General features: G+C 40.1%; 1 protein-coding gene across 1 annotated transcript in view; it reads left to right on the top strand.

Annotated features, from left to right (window-relative positions):
* Positions 1–6060: 6060 nt before the first annotated feature.
* C8A (complement C8 alpha chain) overlaps positions 6061–26491 on the top strand; it is a 66727-nt gene continuing 46296 nt past the window's right edge. Inside the window, exons 1-2 of the mRNA XM_059052863.2 lie at positions 6061–6137; positions 24821–24923. Coding sequence (XP_058908846.1) covers positions 6061–6137; positions 24821–24923 — 180 coding nt within the window. The remainder of the gene's footprint in view (positions 6138–24820; positions 24924–26491) is intronic.

Below are 26491 nucleotides of genomic sequence, written 5' to 3'. Positions count from 1 at the left end.
TTGCCTGCACATGGTGATTGTACAAAAGCTGGCTGACTTCTAGTGGGCTTTAGTATTGTTTTTAATATCTGTGCACACACCGTGGTCCCTTATTGCCTGCTTGTGGAGCACAGTAAGTCAGTCTGGCTGTGGAAGGCTAGTTCCGTTCCCAGACTCTCACACACCTGGTGCACGGAGACTCTGGGCCAGCAACGCCCTGTCTTCCAAGAGTCACAGCATCACAAGTTGGCGGTCTTTCGGAGAGAGGGGGATGTGGCCAGGGTTCAGGGGGAGCAGAGGAGAGTGGTGCCGTGCATTATGCTGTGAGTGAAGGCATCACAAAGGAGACGATCGATCTATTGATGACGCCTGGAGAACTTGTTCAGGTGTAAAATGGACTCTGTTTTTTATTGCAGCCAAAGTCCAAGAGGACTTTCCCAAAGGACCACCTCGATTTGGCCAGAGGTGCTGACAACGCTCCATGCCTTCTTTGAGGAAAGGTCTTTAATTTCTACGCCAATGAGCCAGACACTGACTCCCTCCCATCCTACCCCCTTAAATACAAGTGCAGAGCTTCACCAGGAAGTGGGGCCAGTAGGCACGCATTAGCCCACCCACTGTAAAGCCTCTGATGGAGGCCAATTACTCAAACCAGCTCCACTTCATTTCCAGCTGAAAACCCGCCACTGATATCTGTTGGCCACAGCCCCGGGCTGATGAAGCAAAAGCAATCTTACAAAGGGTTTCGAAAGGAGGGTAGGGAAGGCAAGGCAGTGGACATGACGGGGGCTGCTCACTTACTGCCTGCAGACTTTGTGCCAGGCCTTGCAGGGAGAAGAAAGTGAAACCACACACACACACACACACACACACACACACACACACACACACACACAGGAGAGATACAGCAAACAAACTAAAAAAACTGCTCTGGTGTCCGTGTGGCCTGCCAACCAGTAAGCTTCTTGGAGAAGCTTTGTTAGCTTCTGGCCATTGTGGGATTGGCCATATCTCACTTGGAGTTGCTACTTTGAATTTCGTCCCAAGTTTTCAACGCTTGAGGTGCTGGAATGGTCCTAGAACCCAGGCAGAGATGGGTAAGCAGGCCTTTTGCCACTTTGTCACCAGGGCCCCACAGCTGCAATCATTCTACCAGCTTCTGCTGGTAGCAGCCTCCCTCTAGAAGGCCTCAAAATCAGCCTCAGACAGGAGGGAAGGGCACAACCCTTAAAGAATGACACAGCCAGTTGACAAAAACATTAGAACCAGCTAGGCCCAAGATGGCGGAAGATTCGACTTCCAGGGGACCTTGAGCCTCATTATGCGCTCATTGTAATACATTAGCATATGCTAAATGACACACCCACAGGTGCCATGACAGTTCCGAGGCTGACTGTAAAAGGTTAAAAAGTGGGTGGTGTGAGGGCTTCCTCGGTGGCGCAGTGGTTGAGAGTCCGCCTGCCGATGCAGGGGACACGGGTTCGTGGCCCGGTCCGGGAAGATCCCACATGCCGTGGAGCGGCTGGGCCCGTGAGCCATGGCCGCTGAGCCTGCGCGTCCGGAGCCTATGCTCCGCAACCGGAGAGGCCACAACAGTGAGAGGCCCGCGTACCGCAAAAAAAAAAAAAAGGGTGGTGTGGCCCAGTTCCTGGAAGTCCCTGCTCCTTCCCCAAAATAGTTTAAATAATCATCCCACTCATTAGCATATCAAATTACCCAGCCCATAAAAGCTAACCTCCCCATATTTCAGGCTACTCTCACTTTCTGAGATGACCCCATGACCCCATGCCCTGGGGCTGCTCTCGCCTGCCTTCAGAGTCAGACCTCATTCAGCCTATGGAATGTGTATCTCTCTCAATAAATACGCTTCCACTTTACTATGGCTCACTTCTGAATTCTTTCCTGCGAGAAGCCAAGAACCGTCACTTGGCAGCCTGTTCCAGGGACTCACCAGAGACCTGGGACATGACCACCCTCTTGAGCCCCATTTTCCTGCAACAAGCCCAGGGCACCTGGACGTGGACCTCCCACATTTCATGCTCCTTCATCATCTCTTTGCCGGGCCCCCCCTTTCTTCCACTTTCCTCCTTCATTGGTACTTAAATGAAAGCTTCCACGCTATGAAAGGGACAAATAGGTACTGGGAAGAAGCAGCAGAAAGAAGGGGAAGGATTTTGTTTAAATAAACAAGCAACTGCCGTTCAGAATTTCCAGTTGAGGACAGATTTCCTTATTTCCTCTACAGTTCTTCAATCCTATCCTGATAGGCATTATTTTACCCATTTTACAGACAAAGAAACTGAGGCTAGGAAACAATGACTGGTTAGTGGTATTTTCTGACCTACAGCTGCGCTCTTTCCATTCTAGCAAATTGCCTCTATTTGCATTCAATATGCAGAATCTGCATTGAGCAACCTGAAGGCCCAGTACAGAGGAATGTGACCTAGAGCTTCTGAAGCTTTTCAGAGAGCACAGGTCCGGCTGTCACCCTGTGGTGGCAGTCTGGGCCTGCACAGGACATGTTCCACTGTGAGGTCATAACTCACAAGCTGACTTAGATAGTGGAAAGTGCTTCTCTGAGATAAGCTATGCATTTTCAAAACGAATTTGCATCTCGCTGTCTACTCTGCATGGTATTTTATAACTACCTATCTTTGAGAACAGAATGCTACAATTAAGGTGAAATCTGCATATGCAAACTTAACCATTTTTTGGCATTTCCCATTCATCTTAGAACATTTTGGCTGAAAACAGATGAGTGCCCTGCTCCCATCCCAACACACACACACACACACACACACACACACACACACACTCACATGCCCTCACACATTTAGTCACAGAGGCAGGGAACGACCCCATTTGACTTAGCTTCTCTCTTGATTCTATCCTGTGATTCTCCTTCCATTCACTTGATTTTGCTTTCTTTGCCCCTGGAAATGATATTCATTCTCTGAGCTAAGGCATAATAAACAGGGAACTGGACTTGGAGCCAGAAGACCGAGGCCTTAGTCCTGATATAACGCTTAGTCGTTGTGTGACCAGACCAAAAACGATCTCAGGTTTTAAAGTTGGACAGCTTATAAATCCCTGACTCTTGAGACTCACCAGCTGTGCAATTGCAGGCAAATTACTTAACTACTCTGAAACTCAGTACTCTCATCTTCAAAACAGCACTATTATTACTGTCTTGCAAGATCGCTATGAAGATTAAAAACATTAAAAAATGTTTTTAAAAATCACAAAAAGTGGCAGGTACAAGGCCTAGTACCCTATGTCTCTAACTTCTGTTTTCCACAATAATCACTATCTCTCTGACTCAGAATTCTCTTCAGAATAATTGTATTTATCTCACAAGATTATTCTGAGGATTAAATGAGAAAATATACCTGAAAATATTATGAAATTGTAAAGTATTTTTAGTCCTTTGCTCATTCAATCAACCAATATTTCTTAGTAAAGATTCAGTGGTAAGTGATATGGGTGATAATAAAGAAGAATCAGACATAGAATTTACCCTCAAGAAACCTTCATTCTTGAGATATACCCCACCCCACTGGAAGAACATAATATGAGGCAAAATTGAAAAGTGCTGGTGATGTATTTGTAAGGTTCAAGGATAACAAGGAGACACCTCCAGATGAGGCCATCAGCAGAGGCTCCTTGACGGACCTGCTCTTTGAGAAAACACTTGGCACAAGAGTAGTAGATAATGGATAAAGGTTGTTTGGGCCCAGCATGAACAAGATCACAGCAGTGAGAAAGTGTGAGGAAGGTAAGGGGAACCTAGCCTATGGTATGGGGGATTATTGGAGGGTCATGGCTGATAAGGTTGCAAAGATGGGTTGGGACCCATTTCTGGAGGAATTTGGACTTCTAATCTTACAGAAGATGGAGGATCCGTGGAACGTCTTTGAGCAGGAGAGTGATGTTTTCAGAGCCAGCTTTCCTGGCAATGAATCCAGCTGTAATGTACAGGGAGGTTTGGAGTGAGGACAAACAGAGGCTCCCTAGGAGTCTGTTAGGAGAGTTTCGGAGAGAGCCGAGGCCTTGAAATGATCAAAGGGTGCGAATGAAGGTGGGAAGCTTGGAGGGAAAATATTACAGAGGAAAAATGATAGAATTTAAGGGATCAAGTTGTGGGTGTGGAGGGTAAGAGGGGCCCTGAGTACCACTGAAGTCTTGGGTGAGGAGAAAAGACATCAGAGAAATCTCAAGAAGGGACTGGTCTAAGGAGGAAGACAATATAGCCTATATGTAAGAAGAAAAATAATTCATCAGAATTCCAGGGCTCAGGGAAAGGCAGACCAGCCTTTTGGTGGTGTTTCCCAACCTTGGCACTAGTGACATCTGGGGCCAGAGAATTCCTTGTTTGGGGAGCTGTCCTGTGCATGGTAGGACATTTAGCACGCACTAGATGCCAGCAACACCACCCTCAAAGTTGTGACAACTTTTGTGATAAATGTCCCAGGAAATTTTCAAATGTCCCTGAGAGGCAAAATCATCCCCACTTGAGATCCCTGTTGTAGGGAGAAGTCTTCTCCCCATGAGAAACACTGTCGAAGTGCTGAAGAAAAACCTGAGTTACACTCCCCAGGGGCCCGATAGACCTGTGTCAGGAACTTGGACTTTGGATGGAACGAGGAGGGAGAAGGGAGGCAGCTAGGGAGCTGGTGGAAAGAAGTGGGTTCCAGATGTGCCACCCTGAGCTGCCCCAAGGGTGTCCAGACATAACACCCCCCCGTCACACCCACATTTCAGTAAAAGCACTGTGAGTTACTGGATTACTTGTGGAAAAAGGGAAAAGAACAGAGTTTTCCAAATGGGTCAGAAGGATTGTAAAACTGCAGCCAAGAGGACCCAGGAGTCAACACAAAGAGAGGGAGGGAGGAAGAGACACACAGAAATCAGGGGCTGGAGGGGCTTTCTAGGACCTGGGACGGGTGTTCAGTTTTGTGAAATGTTACCTAAATCTCTGAAGAAATGCAGACAATAACAAATGGGTGCCTTATTTAAATCTCCATAATTAAACCAGGTACACATTCCTTATACATGCAAGTTATTCAGTACCTTTTTTTCATAACTTTGAGATTAATAATGATAGTACTGGCCAATCCTGCTAATGAGAGAATTTAAATATTGCCAAGGACATCAAGATAGCTGTTCCATTCCTGAGCAACTTAGTTAACTTTTCTGGACCTCCATTTCTTCAACTGCAAAATGAATTGAATCATTTTCACCTCATAGACTTGTGGTGAGGATTAAAATAAGACAAATGAAATGCCTGCCACATGTTCAATTATTATTTATCTTTCTAACTATCCAACTCTCTGTAATTAATTTATGACTGTGTCATGATTTATGATTAATTATGACTAAGAGAATGTATGTAGATATGGTATCACCAGTCCAGGGTGTGGTTGTTATTACAATTCTAGAGGATGCTTCTGGAGATGTCCATTTAAGGCATGTGGTTCCCTGAAGACACAAATATGCTAGATGGTAATGATACCCAATGTCTGGACGAGAATTGGAAAGTTCATTCAATTACCCACATTTCTCAGGCTCCAGATGTTTGACGATACATTGGAGAACTTCCCCATGTAACTATGAGCATTTCCTATATTTTGCTGGTTGTTTATGGCAGAGCTGAAATACCAGTATGAGCCTCTTTTCAGTCTTGCAAAACAAATTGATCTAACCTCAGAAGTTCCAATAGCTAATCAAAAAGACCATGAATTTTGGAGTTATATCTTGGTTTGGCTTTTGCCTCATTCTGAAAATAAGATCCCTTTGCTTAGCTGAAATTGGTTAAATATCCTCCTTTCCTCAACCATATGGATATTGCTTTTCCAAAGGTCTGAAGGACAGTGGCCTTTGGTGTCTGGGATTTTAGGGCGTTTGGCTAATCAATACCCTGGTAAGTAATTAACCACATCTGAATGAGAATCAAGTGAGTTCTGTTCATTTCAAACATTAGGTAGATCTTATAGATCCCAGCCCATAGATTTCTTTTACTCCAACTCCCTGAATAGTTTTATTCCTCTCTAGGTAAATATAGGGTGGTGGCTTCTGGATGAGATGTTTGCTGTTGCTTTTTTCCTCTTGTCTTTGATGACTTGTCAGCCTGGGGTAGCCATACAGGAGAAGGTGAACTGGTGAGTTGGCCAAAAGTTTCTGCAAAATTTGCAGTTAGGGGTTACTTGGTAGGGAACTGAGACACTCTCATGTTTGCAACAAGCTGTTTTAGGATGGAATGTGAACTCTTTCCACATTATTACTAATTCAGCGAAGGAGTCCAGGCCAGTGACAAGAGCATTCACTTGGTGTCAGATGGACCTGTGTGCAAATCACAGCTCCAAGACTTAGGAGCTGGGTGATCTGGAGTAAATCAGCTAATCGCTGTGTGCTTGCTTCCCGATCTGTAAAATGAGAATAATAATGCCTCTTCTATAAGAGTTAATGAACATGAAATAAAATCTTGGATATAAAGTATACTCAACTTAATAAATAATAGTTCTCTTGAGTTATATTAGACAATTAACCTCTGCTTATCCATTTGTGTGTAAGAATACCCATCTCATAGTGTTTTGGGAAAGATAAAATTAGATAATGTATATAAAAATTATCTTGGGAAAGGCAAGAGACTATAAAGATGCTGAGTCATTTCATTCTAGAAACGACTTAACCTTTTGCTATGGAGTAACGAAGAGAAGTGGTATTTTCATATGTACATTGCATTTTACCCATTCCATTTCCTTGAATATCCCAAACTGGCTTCATGGTTGTTGGGGTTTTTTTAAGAAGATGTTGGGGGTAGGAGTTTATTACTTTTATTTATTTATTTTTGCTGTGTTGGGTCTTCATTACTGTGCGAGGGCTTTCTCTAGTTGGGGCAAGCGGGGACCACTCTTTATGGTGGTGCGCGGGCCTCTCACTATCGCGGCCTCTCTTGTTGCGGAGCACAGGCTCCAGACACGCAGGCTCAGTAGTTGTGGCTCACGGGCCCAGTTGCTCCGCGGCATGTGGGATCTCCCAGACCAGGGCTCGAACCCGTGTCCCCTGCATTAGCAGGCAGATTCTCAACCACTGAGCCACCAGGGAAGCCCACATTTTTTTTAAAATCTTAACATCAAGTATTTTGTGGTGTTTAAACAGCCTCTTATTTTGCCCTTTTGATAGCTTTAAAGAAGTTCCTCTCTCCCAAACATTGAAGATTTTAAGTAGAGTTATTTTATTCAAATTCTTGTTGGATGATTCAATTTTGAATCATTATTGCTTTTAAATGCTAGACTAGAGATTTCCTTTAAGTAACAGTTAAGAAGGGGGAAAGGCATTTTTATAAGCAGTTAATTTGCAACTTGTATTTAAAGCAGATACATATTTGAAAAATCAGAAAATTCATCTCTAATAATTAGAAGATAAAGGCAAGAGAACTGTGGTAAAGGAAATCTCTGCTGAGATACTCTTAATTATAAAAGCTTATCATTGTAATCCTTTTTGAAAATGAACAAAGAGTCTTGATGTTTGAACTTATCAAATAAGGAAGACCAGTGAAGAGGCAAATTTGAAGTCAAAGCAAAAGAGAACCAATTAAATACGTTACAAAGTGCTGAAGTAGGAAGTCGCAAGGTCTTTTTGTGTAATGCCAGTGTGCCTGACCCTGGCTTTGCAAATGCAAAACTACATGGTGAAATAACCTTACTGGGTTCAGATTCTGGCACTGGCATTTACTATTTGTGTAATCTTAGGCAAGTTATTTAAGTTTTCTAGGCTGTAAAGTGGGAGGCAACTAAGAGGAAGAATTAAATGCATAAAATTTAGAACAATGCCTGGTAGTAAGTTTTCAATGAAAGCTGTTGCCAGTAGTGGTGTGTGACTGTCATGGTCATTTTTGGGGGTATTTTTCATCTCTCTGATGGTTGATAAAAACTAAAATAAATTTGTAATGTGCCTATACATTATTGATACAATGTATAAAATAGACAACTGATGGGAACATACTGTATAGCACAGGGAACTCTACCTAATGCGCTGTGGTAACCTAAATGGGAGGGAAGTCCAAAAGGGTGGGGATGTCTGTATGTGTATGGCTGATTCATTTTGTTGTGCAGTGGAAGCTAAAACAACATTGTAAAGCAACCATACTCCAATAAAAATGAATTTTAAAAAATAAAATTTAACAACGAAAAAAAATTGCAATGTGTCAATTAGTATGGATCTTTTGGATTAGTCTCACTTCAAACTTAAAAAAAATTTGACAATGGCAAAATAACTAACAATTTATTTTTATCAAATAAAATATAAACACTAACATTGAAAACAGATCATATACATTTACGTTTTTTTTTTTTTTTTTTTTTTTTTTTTTTTTTTTTTTTTTTTTTTGCGGTATGCTGGCCTCTCACTGTTGTGGCCTCTCCCGTTGCGGAGCACAGGCTCCGGACGCACAGGCTCATCAGCCATGGCTCACGGGCTTAGTTGCTCCGCGGCATGTGGGATCTTCCCGGACCAGGGCACGAACCCGTGTCTCCTGCATCGGCAGGCGGATTCTCAACCACTGCGCCACCAGGGAAGCCCTACATTTACATTTTTAATGGTATACATTTATTTTATAAGCTCATATTTACCATTATTATAAAGTATATTGCCTGTGTGTTATTATACCATTACTGTAAATTCTTAGAAGAGTGTGGTTGTTTGAGAAAAATGTTTTAAGACAATGTTGATGAAAAGACATTATATTCAGCCTCAAAAAGCAATGACTCTCTCTTATGTGTTTTATACAAATAATACATTTTAGCATGTGTGTTGCTTTAAAAAGTTAAAAAAATTTTCAATCCTTTTAATTTATTGAGATTTGTTTTATAACAGAGAATATGATATATCTTAGTGAATATGTCACAGGCACTTCAAAGTGTGTATTTGTCTGTTGTGTGTAGTTCTAAGTCATTAAGTTGGTTATTAATGCTGCTCAAGTTTTCACCTCCTTGTCTATCAATTACTGAGGGAGGAATGTTGCATCTCCAAGTATATTTGTGGATTTGTCTATTTCTCCTTTCAGTTCTATCAGTTTTTGTTTCATGTATTTTGAAGCTCTGTTATTATCTGTTTATCTACTTGTCTATCTATGTCGATCTGTCTATCTATCTATCTATCTACATACAGGTTTGTAGATGATCTGCCCCTTTATCATTATGAAAGGGTTTCATTATCCCTGGGTTTGCATGGTGAATTTTTTTTCCCAATATTTTATTTTAACTTATCCAACTCTTTATATTTTAAAGTATGCCTCATATAGATAGCATATAGATGGGTCCTACTTTATTGTCTAGTTTAATAATCTGTCTTTTAATCATAGTATTTATACAACTTATATAAGATATAATTACTGATATGCATGGGTTTGGGTTTGCCTTCCTTCTATTTGTCCCATCTGTTCTTTGTTTCTATTTTTCTCCTTTTTTTGGTCATCTTTTGCATTTCATATTTTTTCTAATTCCAAATAATTTGTTAGCAATTCTACTTTGTTTATTTCTTTATTTTGGTTGTCACTCTAAGCTTTGCAACATTCATCGTTAACTTACCACAGCCTACCTTAAAATAATATCATACCACTTCCGATACCATTTTTATTCTTCCTGAGTAACTTCTTTTGACCTTTCTTATAGTGCAGAATGAATTTTGGTGAGGGAGTTATCCATCGTTAGTCTGAAGGACTCTTTATTTTGCCTTTATTTTGAAGGGTATCTTTGATGAATATAAAATTCTAAGTGAAAAGCTTCCTTTTTTCCTCCCACATCACTTTGAAGACATTAATATCATTCCATTATCTTCAGCTTGTATAATCTCTGAGGAGAGATCCACTTTGTTATGGACTCCCTTAATATTTTATCATTGATTTCCAGCAGTTTGATTATAATGTGCCTAGGTGTGCTTCTGTGGATTTATAGTTCTCATCAAATTTGGGGGAAAAAATTTTGCCACTATTAATTCAAACATGTTCTCTGCCACATACTTTCTCCTCTGCTTCTGATCGCAGGTATGCTCAACTCCCTGATACTATTCCACAGGTCACTGAGGCTCTGTTCTTTTTTTATTGTTTTTGGCAGTATTTTTTCTGTTTCATTTTGGATAGTTTCTATATCTTTCAGTTTACTGATCTTTTCTTTTGCAGTATTTAATCTGTTTTTTAGCCCATCCAATGGATCTTTCATTTTGGTTTTTATAATTTTTCAGCTTCAAAACTTTCATGTGGTACTTTTTTATATCTTTCACTTCTCATGATTCCCCTTACTTTAATATACTTAAAATAACTCAAAATCCTTGTTCGCTACTTCCATCACTTTTATTTCATAGGTCTTTAGAATTAGGAAGGACTTTGACATCTAATTTAATCCACTCATGATACAGATAAGGAAACTGAGTCCCAGAAAGAGAAGCGGAATATTCAATAACAACCAGACCACTCCTCTAGGCATTTTATGAATATTGACCAATTTAAACCTCATTATGTCCCTCTAAGACTGTTGTAATCATTATCCCCTCCGGTTGAGAGCCAGAGAGGAAACAAAGCAATTTGATATGTCCATCACCCAGTTTCCTAGTTGTACAGTCAGGCCTTCTAATCCCCAGATCAGTGTTATTACACCATTACTGCTACCTTCACCCACCAGAAAAAAAAAAATCTTTTCAAAACTGAGCGCCCACTTTGATAAGCACTATTTACAACAGCCAGGACATGGAAGCAACCAAAATGTCTATCAATGGCTAGAAGAATGGCTAAAGAAGATATGGTACATATATACAATGGAATATTACCCAGCCATAAACAAGAATGAAATAATGCTATTTGCAGCAACATGGACGCAACTAGAGATTATCATACTGAGTGAAGTAAATCAGACAAAGGCAAATACTATATGATATCACTTATATGTGGAATCTTAAAAAATGGTACAAATGAACTTATTTACAAAACAGAAATAGAGTCACAGATGTAGAAAACAAACTTATGGTTACCAGGTGGGTAAGGGGGGAGGAGGGTAAATTGGGAGATTGGGATTGACATATATACACTACTATATATAAAATAGATAACTAATAAGGACCTACTGTATAGCACAGGGAACTCTAAGCAATACTCTGTAATGACCTATATGGGAAAAGAATCTAAAAAAGAGTGGATATATGTATATGCATAACTGATTCACTTTACTGTATACCTGAAACTAACACAACATTGTAAATCAACTATACTCCAATAAATTTTTTTTTAAAAAAGCGAAACAAATATTTAATTTGGAATTAGGATGCCCAAAGGTTTTTATAACATTTCCAACCCAACATTTCCACTGATGAAGAATGACCAAAATACCTTAGGGGGACTAAAGAAATATGAGTGAAAACCTCAAATGTAGAAGATAACCACAAGGATCTGTTTGCTTCTTTAAATAGGTCATATAGGCAGTGGATCCTAATGAAATTTAAATCACTATCTTCTTTTTAATTTTACTGTTTCATGGGCATCAGAGTGTTCACCAAAGTAACGCAGGCCAGGGCCGTGTGCATATTTTCTATAGCTGTCCAGATGACTGGAAATCAACATGAATTCAGGCTGCATGAAATGTTAGCTAATATAAACAACTGGAGTAGTGGATGTGACTCCAAGTGAGTCTCATGACTATGGACACTTTTTTTCGGGGTAACTAATCTTTAGCTATACTTCAAGCAGCATTGGGTGTGGGCTCTGATGTGAGATCAACCTGGGTTTAAATCCTGGCTTCACCACTTAGTGGCTATGGAACTTGGGTAAGTTACTTAAACTCTCTAAGGCTTAACTTTCTCATCTGTAAAATAGAGACAATATATATTTCATAGAGTGCTTGTCAGGAGTTAAGAGAGTTAATATAAAGCAATGAACATAGAAACTGGCCCATGGTAAACTTTTAGAAAATTACTTTTATTACTCTATTTCCCTTTTGTCAGAAATCCTTCATAGTATTTCTTGGAATGTGTTTTTAAAATGCATAGATTTGGGAGTCAAAACAGCCTTGGTTTGAATTCTTGCTTTACCTCTTACTATCTATATAACCTTAACCACATTATTTCATCTTCCTCTGACTCTGTTTTACTTATCTATAAAATAGGTATAATAATTCCTACTCCACAGGGGTCTAGTAAAATTTAAATTATATAACATAAGATCAAATGAGGGAGGGAGGGTGACACAAGAGGGAAGAGATATGGGAACATATGTATATGTATAACTGATTCACTTTGTTGTAAAGGAGAAACGAACACACTATTGTAAAACAGTTATACTCAAATAAAGATGTTTAAAAAAAAAGAAAAATAATTTGATTCAACTAAAAAAAAAAAAAAGATCAAATGAGATAATATATTCATACAAAAGTTTTTATTGAGTTCCCACTGTATGCCAGGTACTGTGCTCAGGGGACCATGGTGATCAGTAGAATCATGACCCCTGCCTTGCAGAACTTGGAGTCTAAGGGTGGGAATAAAGTGTGGGAGGCTCTACATATGTGGGATGATGTTAGCATAGGGCAAGGCAAACCATCTGGAGGACATGAGACTTAACTGAACTGGGAAGGTCTGACCATATGGATGAGGTGGGATTATTCAGTGTGGAGGAAAGAGCATTATGCATATACTGCAGGAGAGCCTGGAACATGCTTAGAGCCAGAAGTTCTGTGTGGAATTCTGTGTGTACCTGGAACACAGTACACACTTTTTTTTTCATTTGTTCATTCATTCATTCATTCCTTTTGTTCATTCATTCAATACATATTCCAGGTATGCTAAGTGATGAGCAAAAAAGATAATGTCCTTACCCTCCTGGAATTTACAGCGTAGTGATGGAATCAGTCTATAAACATGTAAACCAAACATTTCAGTAAAAATTGTGATAAATAGTATGAAGGAAGCAAACAGGGTCCTTTGATAGAGGCTATCGAGCAATCTAAAAATAGGCAGGTTGGGGCGTTCTCTACGGAGGTGGATTTAAGCTGAGATACGAAGGATGGTGAGGAGAAACCAAGTGAAGAGTAGGGACAGTGGAGAGGTCAGCACATGCTAAGATCCCCCTGCAGGAAATAGCTCAGCACATTTGAGGACCTGCAGGATGGGAGCAGCGTGAGACCAGGGGATTGAGTCCTGAGAGGATGTCAGAAAGGCGGGCAGGGGCCAGATCACAGAGGACCTTGAGCACTATGGTGAGGAATTTTGATTTTAGTCTATGTGTAGTAAAAAGCAAACAAACAAAAAATCACTGGAGGGTCTTATACAGGAGGGATATTATCTGATTTCTAATTTTAAAAAATCATCCTGGTATCTGTACAGAGAAGGGATTGGAGGAAATTGAAGTGGAATGTCTTAGACCATAGGAGGCCATAGCAATTATCTGGGTGAGAGATAACGGTGCCTTAAATTAGGACGGGGGCAGTTGAGACAGGAAGAAGGGAAGATATTTGAGATATATCTTGAAAGCAAAATTGACAGAAATTTCCAAAGGACTGGATATGGGGGTGAGGGCAAGGAAGGAATTAAAGACCACTGTTAGGTATCTGGCTTAAGCAACTGTGTGTTAGGGTACTTCCACTTACCGATGTGGATAAAATTGAGAGAGGAACAGTTAAAAGGAGAAAATTAAGAGTTTCGATTCAGAGCCATTAAGTTTGCCATGCCTGATAGGCACCTAGTGGAGATATAAAATGGGGCAGTTGGATAAACAAAACAGGATTTCTGAGCAGTGGTCCAGGTTGAAGATCTAAATCTAGGAGGCATTAGCATAGGTGGTATGTGGAACCCAGGAAATAGATATCACCTTCTTAAGAGTGAGAAAAGCAAAAAAAAGAAAGGCAAGACTGCACCCTGAGGAATTCTACTTTTCAGACACATCAAAGAGAACTGGCCAGAGGTAGGAAGGGGGCAAGGAAGTGTGGTACTGAAGAAGTCCAAGAGAGGAAAGATTTCAAGAAGGAACAATGGTTAACAGAGGGCAATTAAGACCAAGCTGGAAAACTTCCCACTGGATTTAGCAACATGGAGGTCACTAGAGACTCAGCACTTTCAAAGTCAAATTTTAAATATGTTTCATGATGTAATTCCCATGTAACTGAATGGGAGTAGCTCCAGGTTATATAATTAGTGGCAATCAGTCTTGAATATAAGCTGAGCCTATTTATTAGGATGACCCACTGGAAATAATCAGGGTTGGGCCTTCTGACCTAGCCTGGGATGGGTAGCTAATTAATTATTTTGTGATCTAAATTGCCGAGGTGGCCACATTCTACGGTCAAGCATTTGACTCACAGATTACATGTTCAAGTCTAGGTTTTAGGCCATTTTAGGCCTTTTGCCCAAAATGCCACCCTATCTGAAAAGGCAGATGGAAAGCATCTCACTAGTCTCCAGCCCTCCACAGCATAGGCATTCAATATGTTTTTGATGAAGATGGAGAGGTTTGATGAGCATGCCTGGGGTTAAGAAGGTTAGAGAGAAGAAACTAACATGTATGTCAGGCTGATGCTTGGGGCTTTCCATGCTTTGCATATGTAATCTCACTCCATACTCAAAACAGTCTCACAAATTATTATCATCTCTGTTCTTTAGCTTTAAATAGCAGAAACTGGATTTAAATGCATGTTTGGTAGACTCGAAAGCCCTTTGTGTTACACCAGTGCTTCTTCAACTGTTTTACATAGTCTTACAGATATCACATGAAAGAAAAAAAATGACCTATAGTCAAAAATTGGGTAAATGCTCTGTTAAGTAAACTATAATGCAGAACTTTTCAGAGCTTTAATGTGTTGTTGGGCATTTTAAATCTCCAAGAGCAGTATGTTGTATACAATTTATCCAAATGTATTTGACCAGGTAACTTTACTTCTTTTCCTCCTCACCTCTGGTGCATATCTCAGGAACTAGTACTCCACAGAGCATATTTTGGGAACCCTGCACATAGCACTATATTCCCTTGTGGTGATTCTACAGATGAAAAACTTAATAGCCAGACAGCTAAAGAAACTTGCTCATAGTGGCACAGCAAGGTAGATGCCAACTAAAGACTAGAATCAAAGACTCCTGAATCTTACTGCTCTACATTAAATCTCTTCCTACTTGAGTAAATTTTCAGTAGCTGGAAGATGCTTTCAAACTATTTGCCAAGATTTACTAGGCCACAGATTTATTAAATGTTCCTGAAGTAATTGAAAAATTGATACAGTTCTTTTGGAAAGCCATCTGGCCATATGTGTCATAAGCTTTGAAACCATTTGTATCCTTCAACCCAGCCATCCTATTCTACAGAAAGTATCTTCAGTAAGTAACTTAGAATACAGAAAAACTGGGTGCTCAGTACTCTAATTGTTTAATGTTAGTGGAATGGAACAATGTGCAGTCATCATAAAAAGTTTACATTTCTCTGATAATATTAAATGGAAAAATAAACATATAAAAATGTAATAGTATGACCTCAACTATGTTATACAAATTAAGAATGAAAGGAAATATAACAAAGTATTAATGGTGGTGGAACTTCGGGCAATTTTTTTCTTTTATAATCTTCTCTACGTTCTCTTTAGGAGAACATCTGACTTTTATAATCAACAAAAAATAAACTACCTTAAAAAATTCATTGGAACGATAAGAGAAGATGCCCGTCATATTGATATTGGCTAAAAGGTTGGAGCTCTGTAATGACTTAATGAATGGACCTTGTGTACCTTCTGTAGCCTTGCTTCAGTGATAGCATGACGGTGTGTTCCTCTGTCTAGACATCACGTCACAAAGCTTTTAAAACTACAGCAACACAGCGCTGCTCTAAGCTTTTGCTTCCATCTATTAACATTGTTTCCTTCCATTTTGACATCATAATGCAGTCTCTGTGGGCTTACAATGACATTATCTTGACAATTCTACAGTGAGATGCAGAACTAATACTGGAGTCATTTTCTGTTCCCAAAACTCCTCCCTGTAACTTCTCTCCCACGTTTTAGTGAACAGAACTCTTGTTTTTCTCCATGTTTCTATGCTTCACACTTTTATTATTAGGACAATCTATCAGAAAAATGACATATGGACCAAACCTTGAGCCATTTGAATGTCTAGACATCAGGATCATTTAATTAGATTCTCACTGGAAATTAGGTTCAAATAAATTTCTAAACAATGTCATTCTATTTCCCATACATCGGCTTCATTCTTTCTATCCCCCTTTTATCCTTCCTTCCTTCCTTCATTCCTTCCTTCCTCCCTTCCTTCCTTCCTTCCCCCCTCTCCCTCCCTCACTTTCTCCCTCCTTTTCTCCCTTATTTTCTTTGCTCTCCTAAATATTTATTGAGCACCTTCCTTGGGTCTGGCACCAAGATAAGTGCCAGGAGTTCAGTAGCAAACATATGAACAGTACAAGTACCTGCCTTCATAGAGATTATGATCTGGTGGAGAAGGCAGAAATTACACAAACATTATGATAATTAAGTGTTGAGAAGAAGATGTGCAGAGATTGAAAAATCCTATGAAGGGAGATATCTATCAGTCTGAGTGTTGAGAAATGTTTTCCTAAGGAACTGATGTTTATGATGAGACTGAAAGATACCTAGGAGTCACCCAGGAGAAAGATAGTTGGATTCTTTCACAATTGGGTTTTACAGGTAGGTGTGATCAAAGGAACAGTGGGGTCCAGGAATTCAGGACATAACTAAAATTTAAAAATGATGGATCACGAAATCAAAACTGATTATAAAGGAAAATGAAGACAGGAGAGGTCTTATTGCTAGAGAGAAAGCTCAGGTGTCAATGGAGGCCGCAATGAGGTCCAAGAAAACTGCAGGGGAATCCTTGAGCATATAGATATAGAAGGAGATGAGGCTGTGGAGCCCCAAATAACTATTTACAGGTGACTCATGAACAAGTGATTTGGAGGAGAAGCTATTTCAGAGAGTAAGAAAGTCCAGGATGAAAACATGGAAGAAAATAGAGGGAAGAAAAGGGTCATTGGAGAGGAAGAAAAGGAGCAACTGAGAGTGCAGAGCATTGGATGGTTCATTTAAAGGGATGCTGAGGTCTCCCAGGATGATGAGAGGGACTGGAGTAGAGAGGAAGATGGTGAACTGAGCACTGAAGTTTTTTGAAGGGATAATAGGGCTAGTGCTCTATAATAGCATCATTTTATAGATCAGAGTTTCTCAAAGTGTGGGCTACAGACTCCAGGGAGTCCCAAAGATCTTTTCAGGGTGATGCCTGGGTGTTAAAAACAATTTTACAATAATACTAAGACATTATTTGCTCTTTTCACTGTGTTTATGTTTGCACTGACAGTGTAAAAGTAATGGTGGACCAGTCCCTCCCATCAGGAAACCTGCACAAGCCTCTTAGCCTCATCCACCAGAGGGCGGACAGCAGAAGCAAGAAGAACTACAATCCTGCAGCCTGTGGAACAAAAACCACATTCACAGAAAGATAGACAAGATGAAAAGGCAGAGGGCTATGTACCAGATGAAGGAACAAGATAAAACTCCAGAAAAACAACTAAATGAAGTGAAGATAGGCAACCTTCCAGAAAAAGAATTCAGAATAATGATAGTGAAGATGATCCAGGACCTCGGAAAAAGAATGGAGGCAAAGATCGAGAAGATGCAAGAAATGTTTAACAAACACCTAGAAGAATTAAAGAACAAACAAACAGAGATGAATAATACAATAACTGAAATGAAAACTACACTAGAAGGAATCAATAGCAGAATAACTGAGGCAGAAGAACAGATAAGTGACCTGGAAGACAGAATGGTGGAATTCACCGCTGCAGAACAGAGTTAAGAAAAAAGAATGAAAAAAAATGAAGACAGCCTAAGAGACCTTTGGGACAACATTAAATGCAACAACATTCGCATTATAGGAGTCCCAGAAGGAGAAGAGAGAGAGAAAGGACCTGAGAAAATATTTGAAGTGATTATAGTTGAAAACTTCCCTAACATGGGAAAGGAAATAGCCACTCAAGTCCAGGAAGCGCAGTGAGTCCCATACAGGATAAACCCAAGGAGAAACACGCTGAGACACATAGTAATCAAATTGGCAAAAATTAAAGACAAAGAAAAATTATTGAAAGAAGCAAGGGAAAAATGACAAATAACATACAAGGGAGCTCCCATAAGGTTAAGAGCTGATTTCTCAACGGAAACTCTACAAGCCAGAAGGGAGTGGCATGATATACTTAAAGTGATGAAAGGGAAGAACCTACAACCAAGATTACTCTACCCAGCAAGGATCTCATTCAGATTCAATGGAGAAATCAAAAGCTTTACAGACAAGCAAAAGCTAAGAGAATTCAGCACCACAAACCCAGCTCTACAACAAATGCTAAAGGAACTTCTCTAAGTGGGAAACACAAGAGAAGAAAAGAACCTACAAAAACAAACACAAAAACAATTAAGAAAATGGTCATAGGAACATACATATCGATAATTACCTTAAACGTGAATGGATGAAATGCTCCAACCAAAAGACACAGGCTTGCTGAATGGATACAAAAACAAGACCCATATATATGCTGTCTACAAGAGACCCACTTCAAACCTAGGGACACATACAGACTGAAAGTGAGGGGATGGAAAAAGATATTCCATGCAAATGGAAATCAAAAGAAAGCTGGAGTAACTATACTCATAACAGATAAAATAGACTTTAAAATAAAGAATGTTGGGCTTCCCTGGTGGCGCAGTGGTTGAGAATCCGCCTGCCGATGCAGGGGACACGGGTTCGTGCCCCGGTCTGGGAAGATCCCACATGCCGTGGAGCGGCTGGGCCCGTGAGCCGTGGCCGCTGAGCCTGCGCGTCCAGAGCCTGTGCTCCGCAAAGGGAGAGGCCACAACAATGAGAGGCCCGCGTACCGCAAAAAAAAAAAAAATAAAAAAAAAAAAAAATAAAGAATGTTACAAGAGACAAGGAAGGACACTACATAATGATCAAGGGATCAATCCAAGAAGAAGATACAACAATTATAAATATATATGCACCCAACATAGGAGCACCTCAATACATAAGGCAACTGCTCACAGCTATAAAAGAGGAAATCGACAGTAACACAATAATAGTCGGGGACTTTAACACCTCACTTATACCAATGGACAGATCATCCAAAATGAAAATAAATAAAGAAACAGAGGCTTTAAATGACACAATAGACCAGATAGATTTAATTGATATTTATAGGACATTCCACCCCAAAACAGCAGATTACACTTTCTTCTCAAGTGCGCATGGGATATTCTCCAGGAGACATCACATCTTGGGTCACAAATCAAGCCTCAGTAAATTTAAGAAAACTGAAATCATATCAAGCATCTTTTCTGACCACAACGCTATGAGATTAGAAACGAATTACAGGGAAAAAAAACGTAAAAACACAAACACATGGAGGCTAAACAATACATTACTAAATAACCAAGAGATCACTGAAGAAATCAAAGAGGAAATAAAAAAATACCTAGAGACAAATGACAATGAAAACATGACGCTCCAAAACCTATGGGATGCAGCAAAAGCAGTTCTAAGAGGGAAGTTTATAGCTATACAAGCCTACCTCAAGAAACAAGAAAAATCTCAAATAAACAATCTAACCTTACACCTAAAGGAACTAGAGAAAGAAGAACAAACAAAATCCAAAGTTAGCAGAAGGAAAGAAATCATAAAGATCAGAGCAGAAATAAATGAAATAGAAACAAAGGAAACAATAGCAAAGATCAATAAAACTAAAAGTTGGTTCTTTGAGAAGAGAAACAAAATTGATAAACCATTAGCCAGACTCATCAAGAAAAAGAGGGAGAGGATTCAAATCAATAAAATTAGAAATGAAAAAGGAGAAGTTACAACAGACACCGCAGAAATACAAAGCATCCTAAGAGAACTACTGCAAGCAACTCTATGCCAATAAAATGGACAACCTGGAAGAAATGGACAAATTCTTAGAAAGGTGTAACCTTCCAAGACTGAACCAGGAAGAAATAGAAAATATGAACAGACCAATCACAAGTAATGAAATTGAAATTGTGATTAAAAATCTTCCAACAGGGCTTCCCTGGTGGCGCAGTGGTTGAGAGTCCGCCTGCCGATGCAGGGGACATGGGTTCATTCCCCAGTCCAGGAAGATCCCACATGCCACAGAGCAGCTAGGCCCGTGAGCCATGGCCTCTGAGCCTGTGCATCCAGAGCCTGTACTCCACAATGGGAGAGGCAGCAACGGGAGAGGCCACAACAGTGAGAGGCCCGCATACCGCAGAAAAAAAAAAAAAAAACTTCCAACAAACAAAAGTCCAGGACCAGATGGCTTCACAGGTGAATTCTATCAAACATTTAGAGAAGAGCTAACACCCATCCTTCTCAAACTCTTCCAAAAAATTGCAGAGGAAGGAACACTCCAAAACTCATTCTATGAGGCCACCATCACCCTGATACCAAAACCAGACAAAGATACTACAAAAAAAGAAAATTACAGGGCTTCCCTGGTGGCGCAGTGGTTGAGAGTCCTCCTGCTGGTGCAGGGGACATGGGTTCCTGCCTCAGTCTGGGAATACCTCACATGCCGTGGAGTGGCTGGGCTCATGAGCCGTGGCCACTGAGCCTGCGTGTCCAGAGCCTGTGCTCCGCAATGGGAGAGGCCATAACAGTGAGAGGCCTGTGTACCGCAAAAAACAAACAAACAAACAAACAAAAGACCAATATCACTGATGAATATAGATGCAAACATCCTCAACCAAATACTAGCAAAAAGAACCCAACAACACATTAAAAGGGTCATACACCATGATCAAGTGGGATTTATCCCAGGGATGCAAGGATTCTTCAATATATGCAAATCAATCAATGTGATACACCATATTAACAAACTGAAAAATAAAAACCATGTGATCATCTCAATAGATGCAGAAAAAGCTTTTGACAAAATTCAACACCTATTTATGATAAAAACTCTCCAGAAAGTGGGCATAGAGGGAACCTACCTCAACATAATAAAGGCCATATACTACAAACCCACAGCAAACATCATTCTCAATGGTGAAAAACTGAAAGCATTTCCTCTAATATCAGGAATGAGACAAGGATACCCACTCTCACCACTATTACTAAACATAGTTTTGGAAGTCCTAGCCACGGCAATCAGAGAAGAAAAAGAAATAAAAGGAATACAAATTGGAAAAGAAGAAGTAAAACTGTCACTGTTTGCAGATGACATGATTCTATACATACAGAATCCTAAAGATGCCACCAGAAAACTACTAGAGCTAATCAATGAATCTGGTAAAGTTGCAGGATACAAAATTAAGGCACAGAAATCTGTTGCATTCCTATACACTAATGATGAAAAATCTGAAACAGAAATTAAGGAAACTCTCCCATTTACCACTGCAACAAAAAGAATAAAATTCCTAGGAATAAACCTATCTAGGGAGACAAAAGACCTGTATGCAGAAAACTATAAGACACTGATGAAAGAAATTAAAGATGATACCAACAGATGGAGAGATATACTGTGTTCTTGGATTGGAAGAATCAATATTGTGAAAATGACTATACTACCCAAAGAAATCTACAGATTCAGTGAAATCCCTATGAAATTACCAATGGCACTTTTTATGGAACTAGAACAAAAAATCTTAAAATTTGTATGGAGACACAAAAGACCCCGAATAGCTAAAGCAGTCCTGTGGGAAAAAGACGGAGCTGGAGGAATCAGACTCCTTGACTTCAGACTATACTACAAAGCTACAGTAATCAAGACAATATGGTACTGGCACAAAAACAGAAACATAGATCAATGGAACAAGACAGAAAGCCCAGAGATAAACCCACACACCTATGGTCAACTAGTCTATGACAAAGGAGGCAAGGATATACAATGAAGAAAAGACAGTCTCTTCAATAAGTGGTGCTGGGAAAACTGGACAGCTACATGTAAAAGAATGAAATTAGAACACTCCCTAACACCATACACAAAAATAAACTCAAAATGGATTAGAGACCTAAATGTAAGACCGGACACTATAAAACTCTTAGAGGAAAACATAGGAAGAACCATCTTTGACATAAATCACAGAAAGATATTTTTTGATCCACCTCCTAATGGAAATAAAAACAAAAATAAACAAATGGGACCTAATGAAACTTCCAAGCTTTTGCACAGCAAGCGAAACCATAAACAAGACGAAAAGACAACCCTCAGAATGGGAGAAAATATTTGCAGATGAATCAACGGACAATGGATTAATCTCCAAAATATATAAACAGCTCATGCAGCTCAATGTTAAAAAAACAAACAACCCAATCCAAAAATGGGCAGAGACCTAAATAGACATTTCTCCAAAGAAGACATACAGATGGCCAAGAAGCACATGAAAAGCTGCTCAACATCACTAATTATTAGAGAAATGCAAATCAAAACTACAATAAGGTATCACCTCACACTAGTTAGAATGGGCATCATCAGAAAATCTACAAACAACAAATGCTGGAGAGGGTGTGGAGAAAAGGGAACCCTCTTGCATTGTTGGTGAGAATGTAAAGTGATACAGCCACTATGGAGAACAGTATGGAGGTTCCTTAAAAAACTAAAAATAGGGCTTCCCTGGTGGCGCAGTGGTTGAGAGTCTGCCTGCTGATGCAGGGGACGCAAGTTCGTGCCCCAGTCCAGGAAGATCCCACATGCCGTGGAGCGGCTGGGTCCGTGAACAATGGCCACTGAGCCTGCGCATCCGGAGCCTGTGCTCCGCAATGGGAGAGGCCACAGCAGTGAGAGGCCCGTGTACCAAAGAAAAAAAAAAAAAAAAACTAAAAATAGAATTACCATATGATCCAGCAATCCCACCACTGGGCACATACCCAGAAAAAACCATAATTCAAAAAGACACATGCACCCCAATGTTCACTGCAGCACTATTTACAATAGCCACGTCATGGAAGCAACCTAAATGCCCATCGACAGATGAATGGATAAAGAAGATGTGGTATATATATATACAATGGAATATTACTCAGCCATAAAAAGGAACGAAATTGGGTCATTTGTTGAGACGTGGATGGATCTAGAGACTGTCATACAGAGTGAAGTAAGTCAGAAAGAGAAAAACAAATATCATATATTAATGCATATATGTGGAACCTAGAAAATGGCACAGATGAACCGGTTTGCAGGGCAGAAATAGAGACGCAGATGTAGAGAACAAACGTATGGACACCAAGGGGGGAAAGCAGCGGGGGCAGGGGGTGGAGGTGTGATGAATTGGGAGATTGGGATTGACATGTATACACTGATGTGTATAAAATGGATGACTAATAAGAACCTGCTATATAAAAAAATAAATAAAATTAAATTAAAAAGAAAAAAAAAGTAACGGCTGCTAAAACTACTGTGGCCTTGATACAAATCAAGTCATTGACACCAAACTCACAGGAAAGAAATTGTTTCACTTAGAAAAGTCCTGAAAATAGTTAAAATTGTAAAGTTTATTAAAACCCAATCTTTGAATACATGTTACTTAAATATTATTTGTGGCAAAATGGAAAAGATACATAAAGAACTTCTACTGTACCTAAGTATGAGGGTTGCACAACAATATGAATGTACTTAATGCCACTGAACTGTAAGCCTCAAAATGGTTATGGTAAAATGTAAATTTTATGTTACATGTATTTTACCACAATATTGGGGTAGAAAAGAGCATTAGGCCATATAACTTTTGTTATATACCAGCCTCATACAGTTATGTAGTTGAAAAAAATTATGTAGTTGAGGAGTGTTTTAATAGTCTTCTCAGATAATTGTGGATGTTCTTTGATGCTACACCAAATCTTGAAAAGCAGTCATTTCTTAAATGTTAGTTGCACTTGGAACCTGAAAGCCTATCAATGAATTTTTTGTACTCTGTTACATTGAAACCCATTGATCTATGTATCCTTTAAATGTATCTGGTACCCATACATGATTTTTATAACATCAGACATTGGAAATTTAGAAAACAATGGTTCTCTGAGTGTACATAGCTTAAAAATAGTCACATATTTCACTATAACATATTAATAAGTCAAATTTATTAATATTAACAGTGATCTCAAGTTCATGGTAGTGAATATGTTTTCCAAAATTTTAATTTTCGTTTGAAAGCCCAAACGAGGCTGGTCACAGGATATAAACTTTCTGTCATAAGCTGAAAAAGTTCTGGGGTTCTAATGCACAGCATAGTGACTATAGTTAGTAACAGTGTATCGTACACTTGGAATTTGCTAGGAGAGTAGATCTGAAGTGTTTTTACCTCACCAGAAAAAAAGAAAGAAAGAAAGAAAAAAAAGGCAACTATGGGAGGTGATGGATGTGTTTCCCTTGGTTGTGATAATCATGTCACAATGTATATGTATGTCAAACCATCACGTTGGTCATCCTAAATACACCATACGATTGTTGTCAATTATGCCTCAGTAAAGCTGGAGAAAAATTCAGCACCTGTTTTCATATTATTAAGATACTGTCATGTTGGGCTTCCCTGGTGGCGCAGTGGTTGAGGGTCTGCCTGCCGATGCAGGGGGCGCGGGTTCGTGCCCCGGCCCGGGAAGATCCCACATGCCGCGGAGCGGCTGGGCCCGTGAGCCACAGCCGCTGAGCCTGCGCGTCAGCTCCGCAACGGGAGAGGCCACAACAATGAGAGGCCCGCATACCGCAAAAAAAAAAGATACTGTCATGTTAAAAGACCTTTTTGAATTTATAATTACAAAAATTAAAATGATCATGACAAAAAATTTAAAAATTGAAGCAAGGGGTCTCTTCTCTCTTTAGGAGAGTCAGTCGGGCTGTTCAAAATTCTACTCCCACAGCTGTTTCCTGCCAGCTGGGCAACTGGGGAGAGTGGACAGATTGCTTTCCATGCCAGGAGAAAAAGGTGAGACATTTGTGACCAATTTTGGAGCATTTAACATTTAAATTGTGTACTAGGCATTCAAATGGAGATAAGCAGTCAGGTCTATAAATCTAGAGGTCTGGGGAGAAAAGGGTATTCAGAAGCCATACGCACGTGGCTGGTGGAACTTATTTCTGCCTCTTCTGATTTTGTTTGTAAGGCATTTGGATGAGGCTGCAAAAGATGTGTATGTTACGGCTTAGATGCAGAAAAGTGGCACCCCAGACATGGGCACACTGATCCCCACTGGCCTCTCTGGGTCCTGGCCTATGTATTACCTTCTGATGAGGGTCATCTGGAGGGACCAATGGCTTAGGAACAAAATGCCAAGCTGTCCATGACCTATGAGGAACTGAGATAAACCAAAGCATGTCACACAGGGTGCTCCTGAGGATTTCACTTTCATGCACTGAAAAGGCTGACATGCCCAATGAACAGATGTGTATCTATCTTGCCCATCTAACTGGTTTTAATTGGTCCAAGATGATCATTCAACTCAGTGGCATAAGGGGGATGTTGAGAGCATTCGGCTCCGTCAGGGAGGAGTGTTACAATTCTGTCTTTGTTCAGAATCACTGGCTCATGGTGACAATAGAAAGAAGACTAACTTCTATTCTGTTTTCTTAGTATTTTAAAATCTCTGCAGACGACACATGCCTTCACTGGATGCACCCAGGGTGGGTGCTGCCCAGACGTGGTACACCACTGCCCGAACCTTGTCTATTAGCCTATTGCTGTCAAGCCTGTTTTTAAGCTTCGATTCTGCAGTTTCGATTCTGGCTTGCACCTTATCTGCTGTGTTACTTTGGACATAAATTTTACCTTCTCTGTGCCTCTGATTCCTGATCTATAAATGGGAGTAGAAACAGTACTTACACCATAGGGTTATTGAGAGCGTTAAGTGAGAAATGCATGCAAAGTGCTTTTCATGGCATCTGGCACAAAGTAAGTGTTCAATAAATGTGAGCTGTTTCTATACTTCCTGTCTGTGCCCTCCTCTCAGCCCCCACTCCCACTGCCTTGAATCAAGCCCTGCTCTTCTCTCACCTGAGTGATACTCTCACAGAGCCCTGCTGATAGTCCTCCTGCCTCCAGACCCCTCCTCAGTTAGATGCAAAAGTGCCCTGTGAAGTTTTGATGACACTGGCATAAACACCATTTGGAGCTACTTTATTCAACTTTGAAGGCTAAAATTTATGATTTTGCCTCTCCCATCTCTAGGATATGCCAAAGAATCTTAGATGTCCCAGTTTAAAAATATCTGGCCCCCAATTCTCATTCTGCTTTGACATCCTGGATTAGTTTTCTGAGCCTGCTGTAACAAATGCCAAAAACTGGTTGGCTCAGAACAACAGAAATGTATTCTCTCAGAGTTCTGGAGACCAGAAGTCTGCGATCAAGGTGTCAGCACGGCCAGGCTCTCTCTGGAAGCTCTAGGGGAGAAGCCGCTCTTTGCTCCTTCCAGCTTTTGGTGGCTGCCTTGCTCCAATCTCTGCATCACCCCTTCCCTTCTGTGTGTCTCCTTTATGTGTCTATGTGAAATCCCCCTC

Source organism: Kogia breviceps, chromosome 1, assembly GCF_026419965.1.
Source record: "Kogia breviceps isolate mKogBre1 chromosome 1, mKogBre1 haplotype 1, whole genome shotgun sequence".
Classification (NCBI taxonomy): Eukaryota; Metazoa; Chordata; class Mammalia; order Artiodactyla; family Physeteridae; genus Kogia; species Kogia breviceps.
This window is presented reverse-complemented; position numbering and strand designations above follow the sequence as displayed.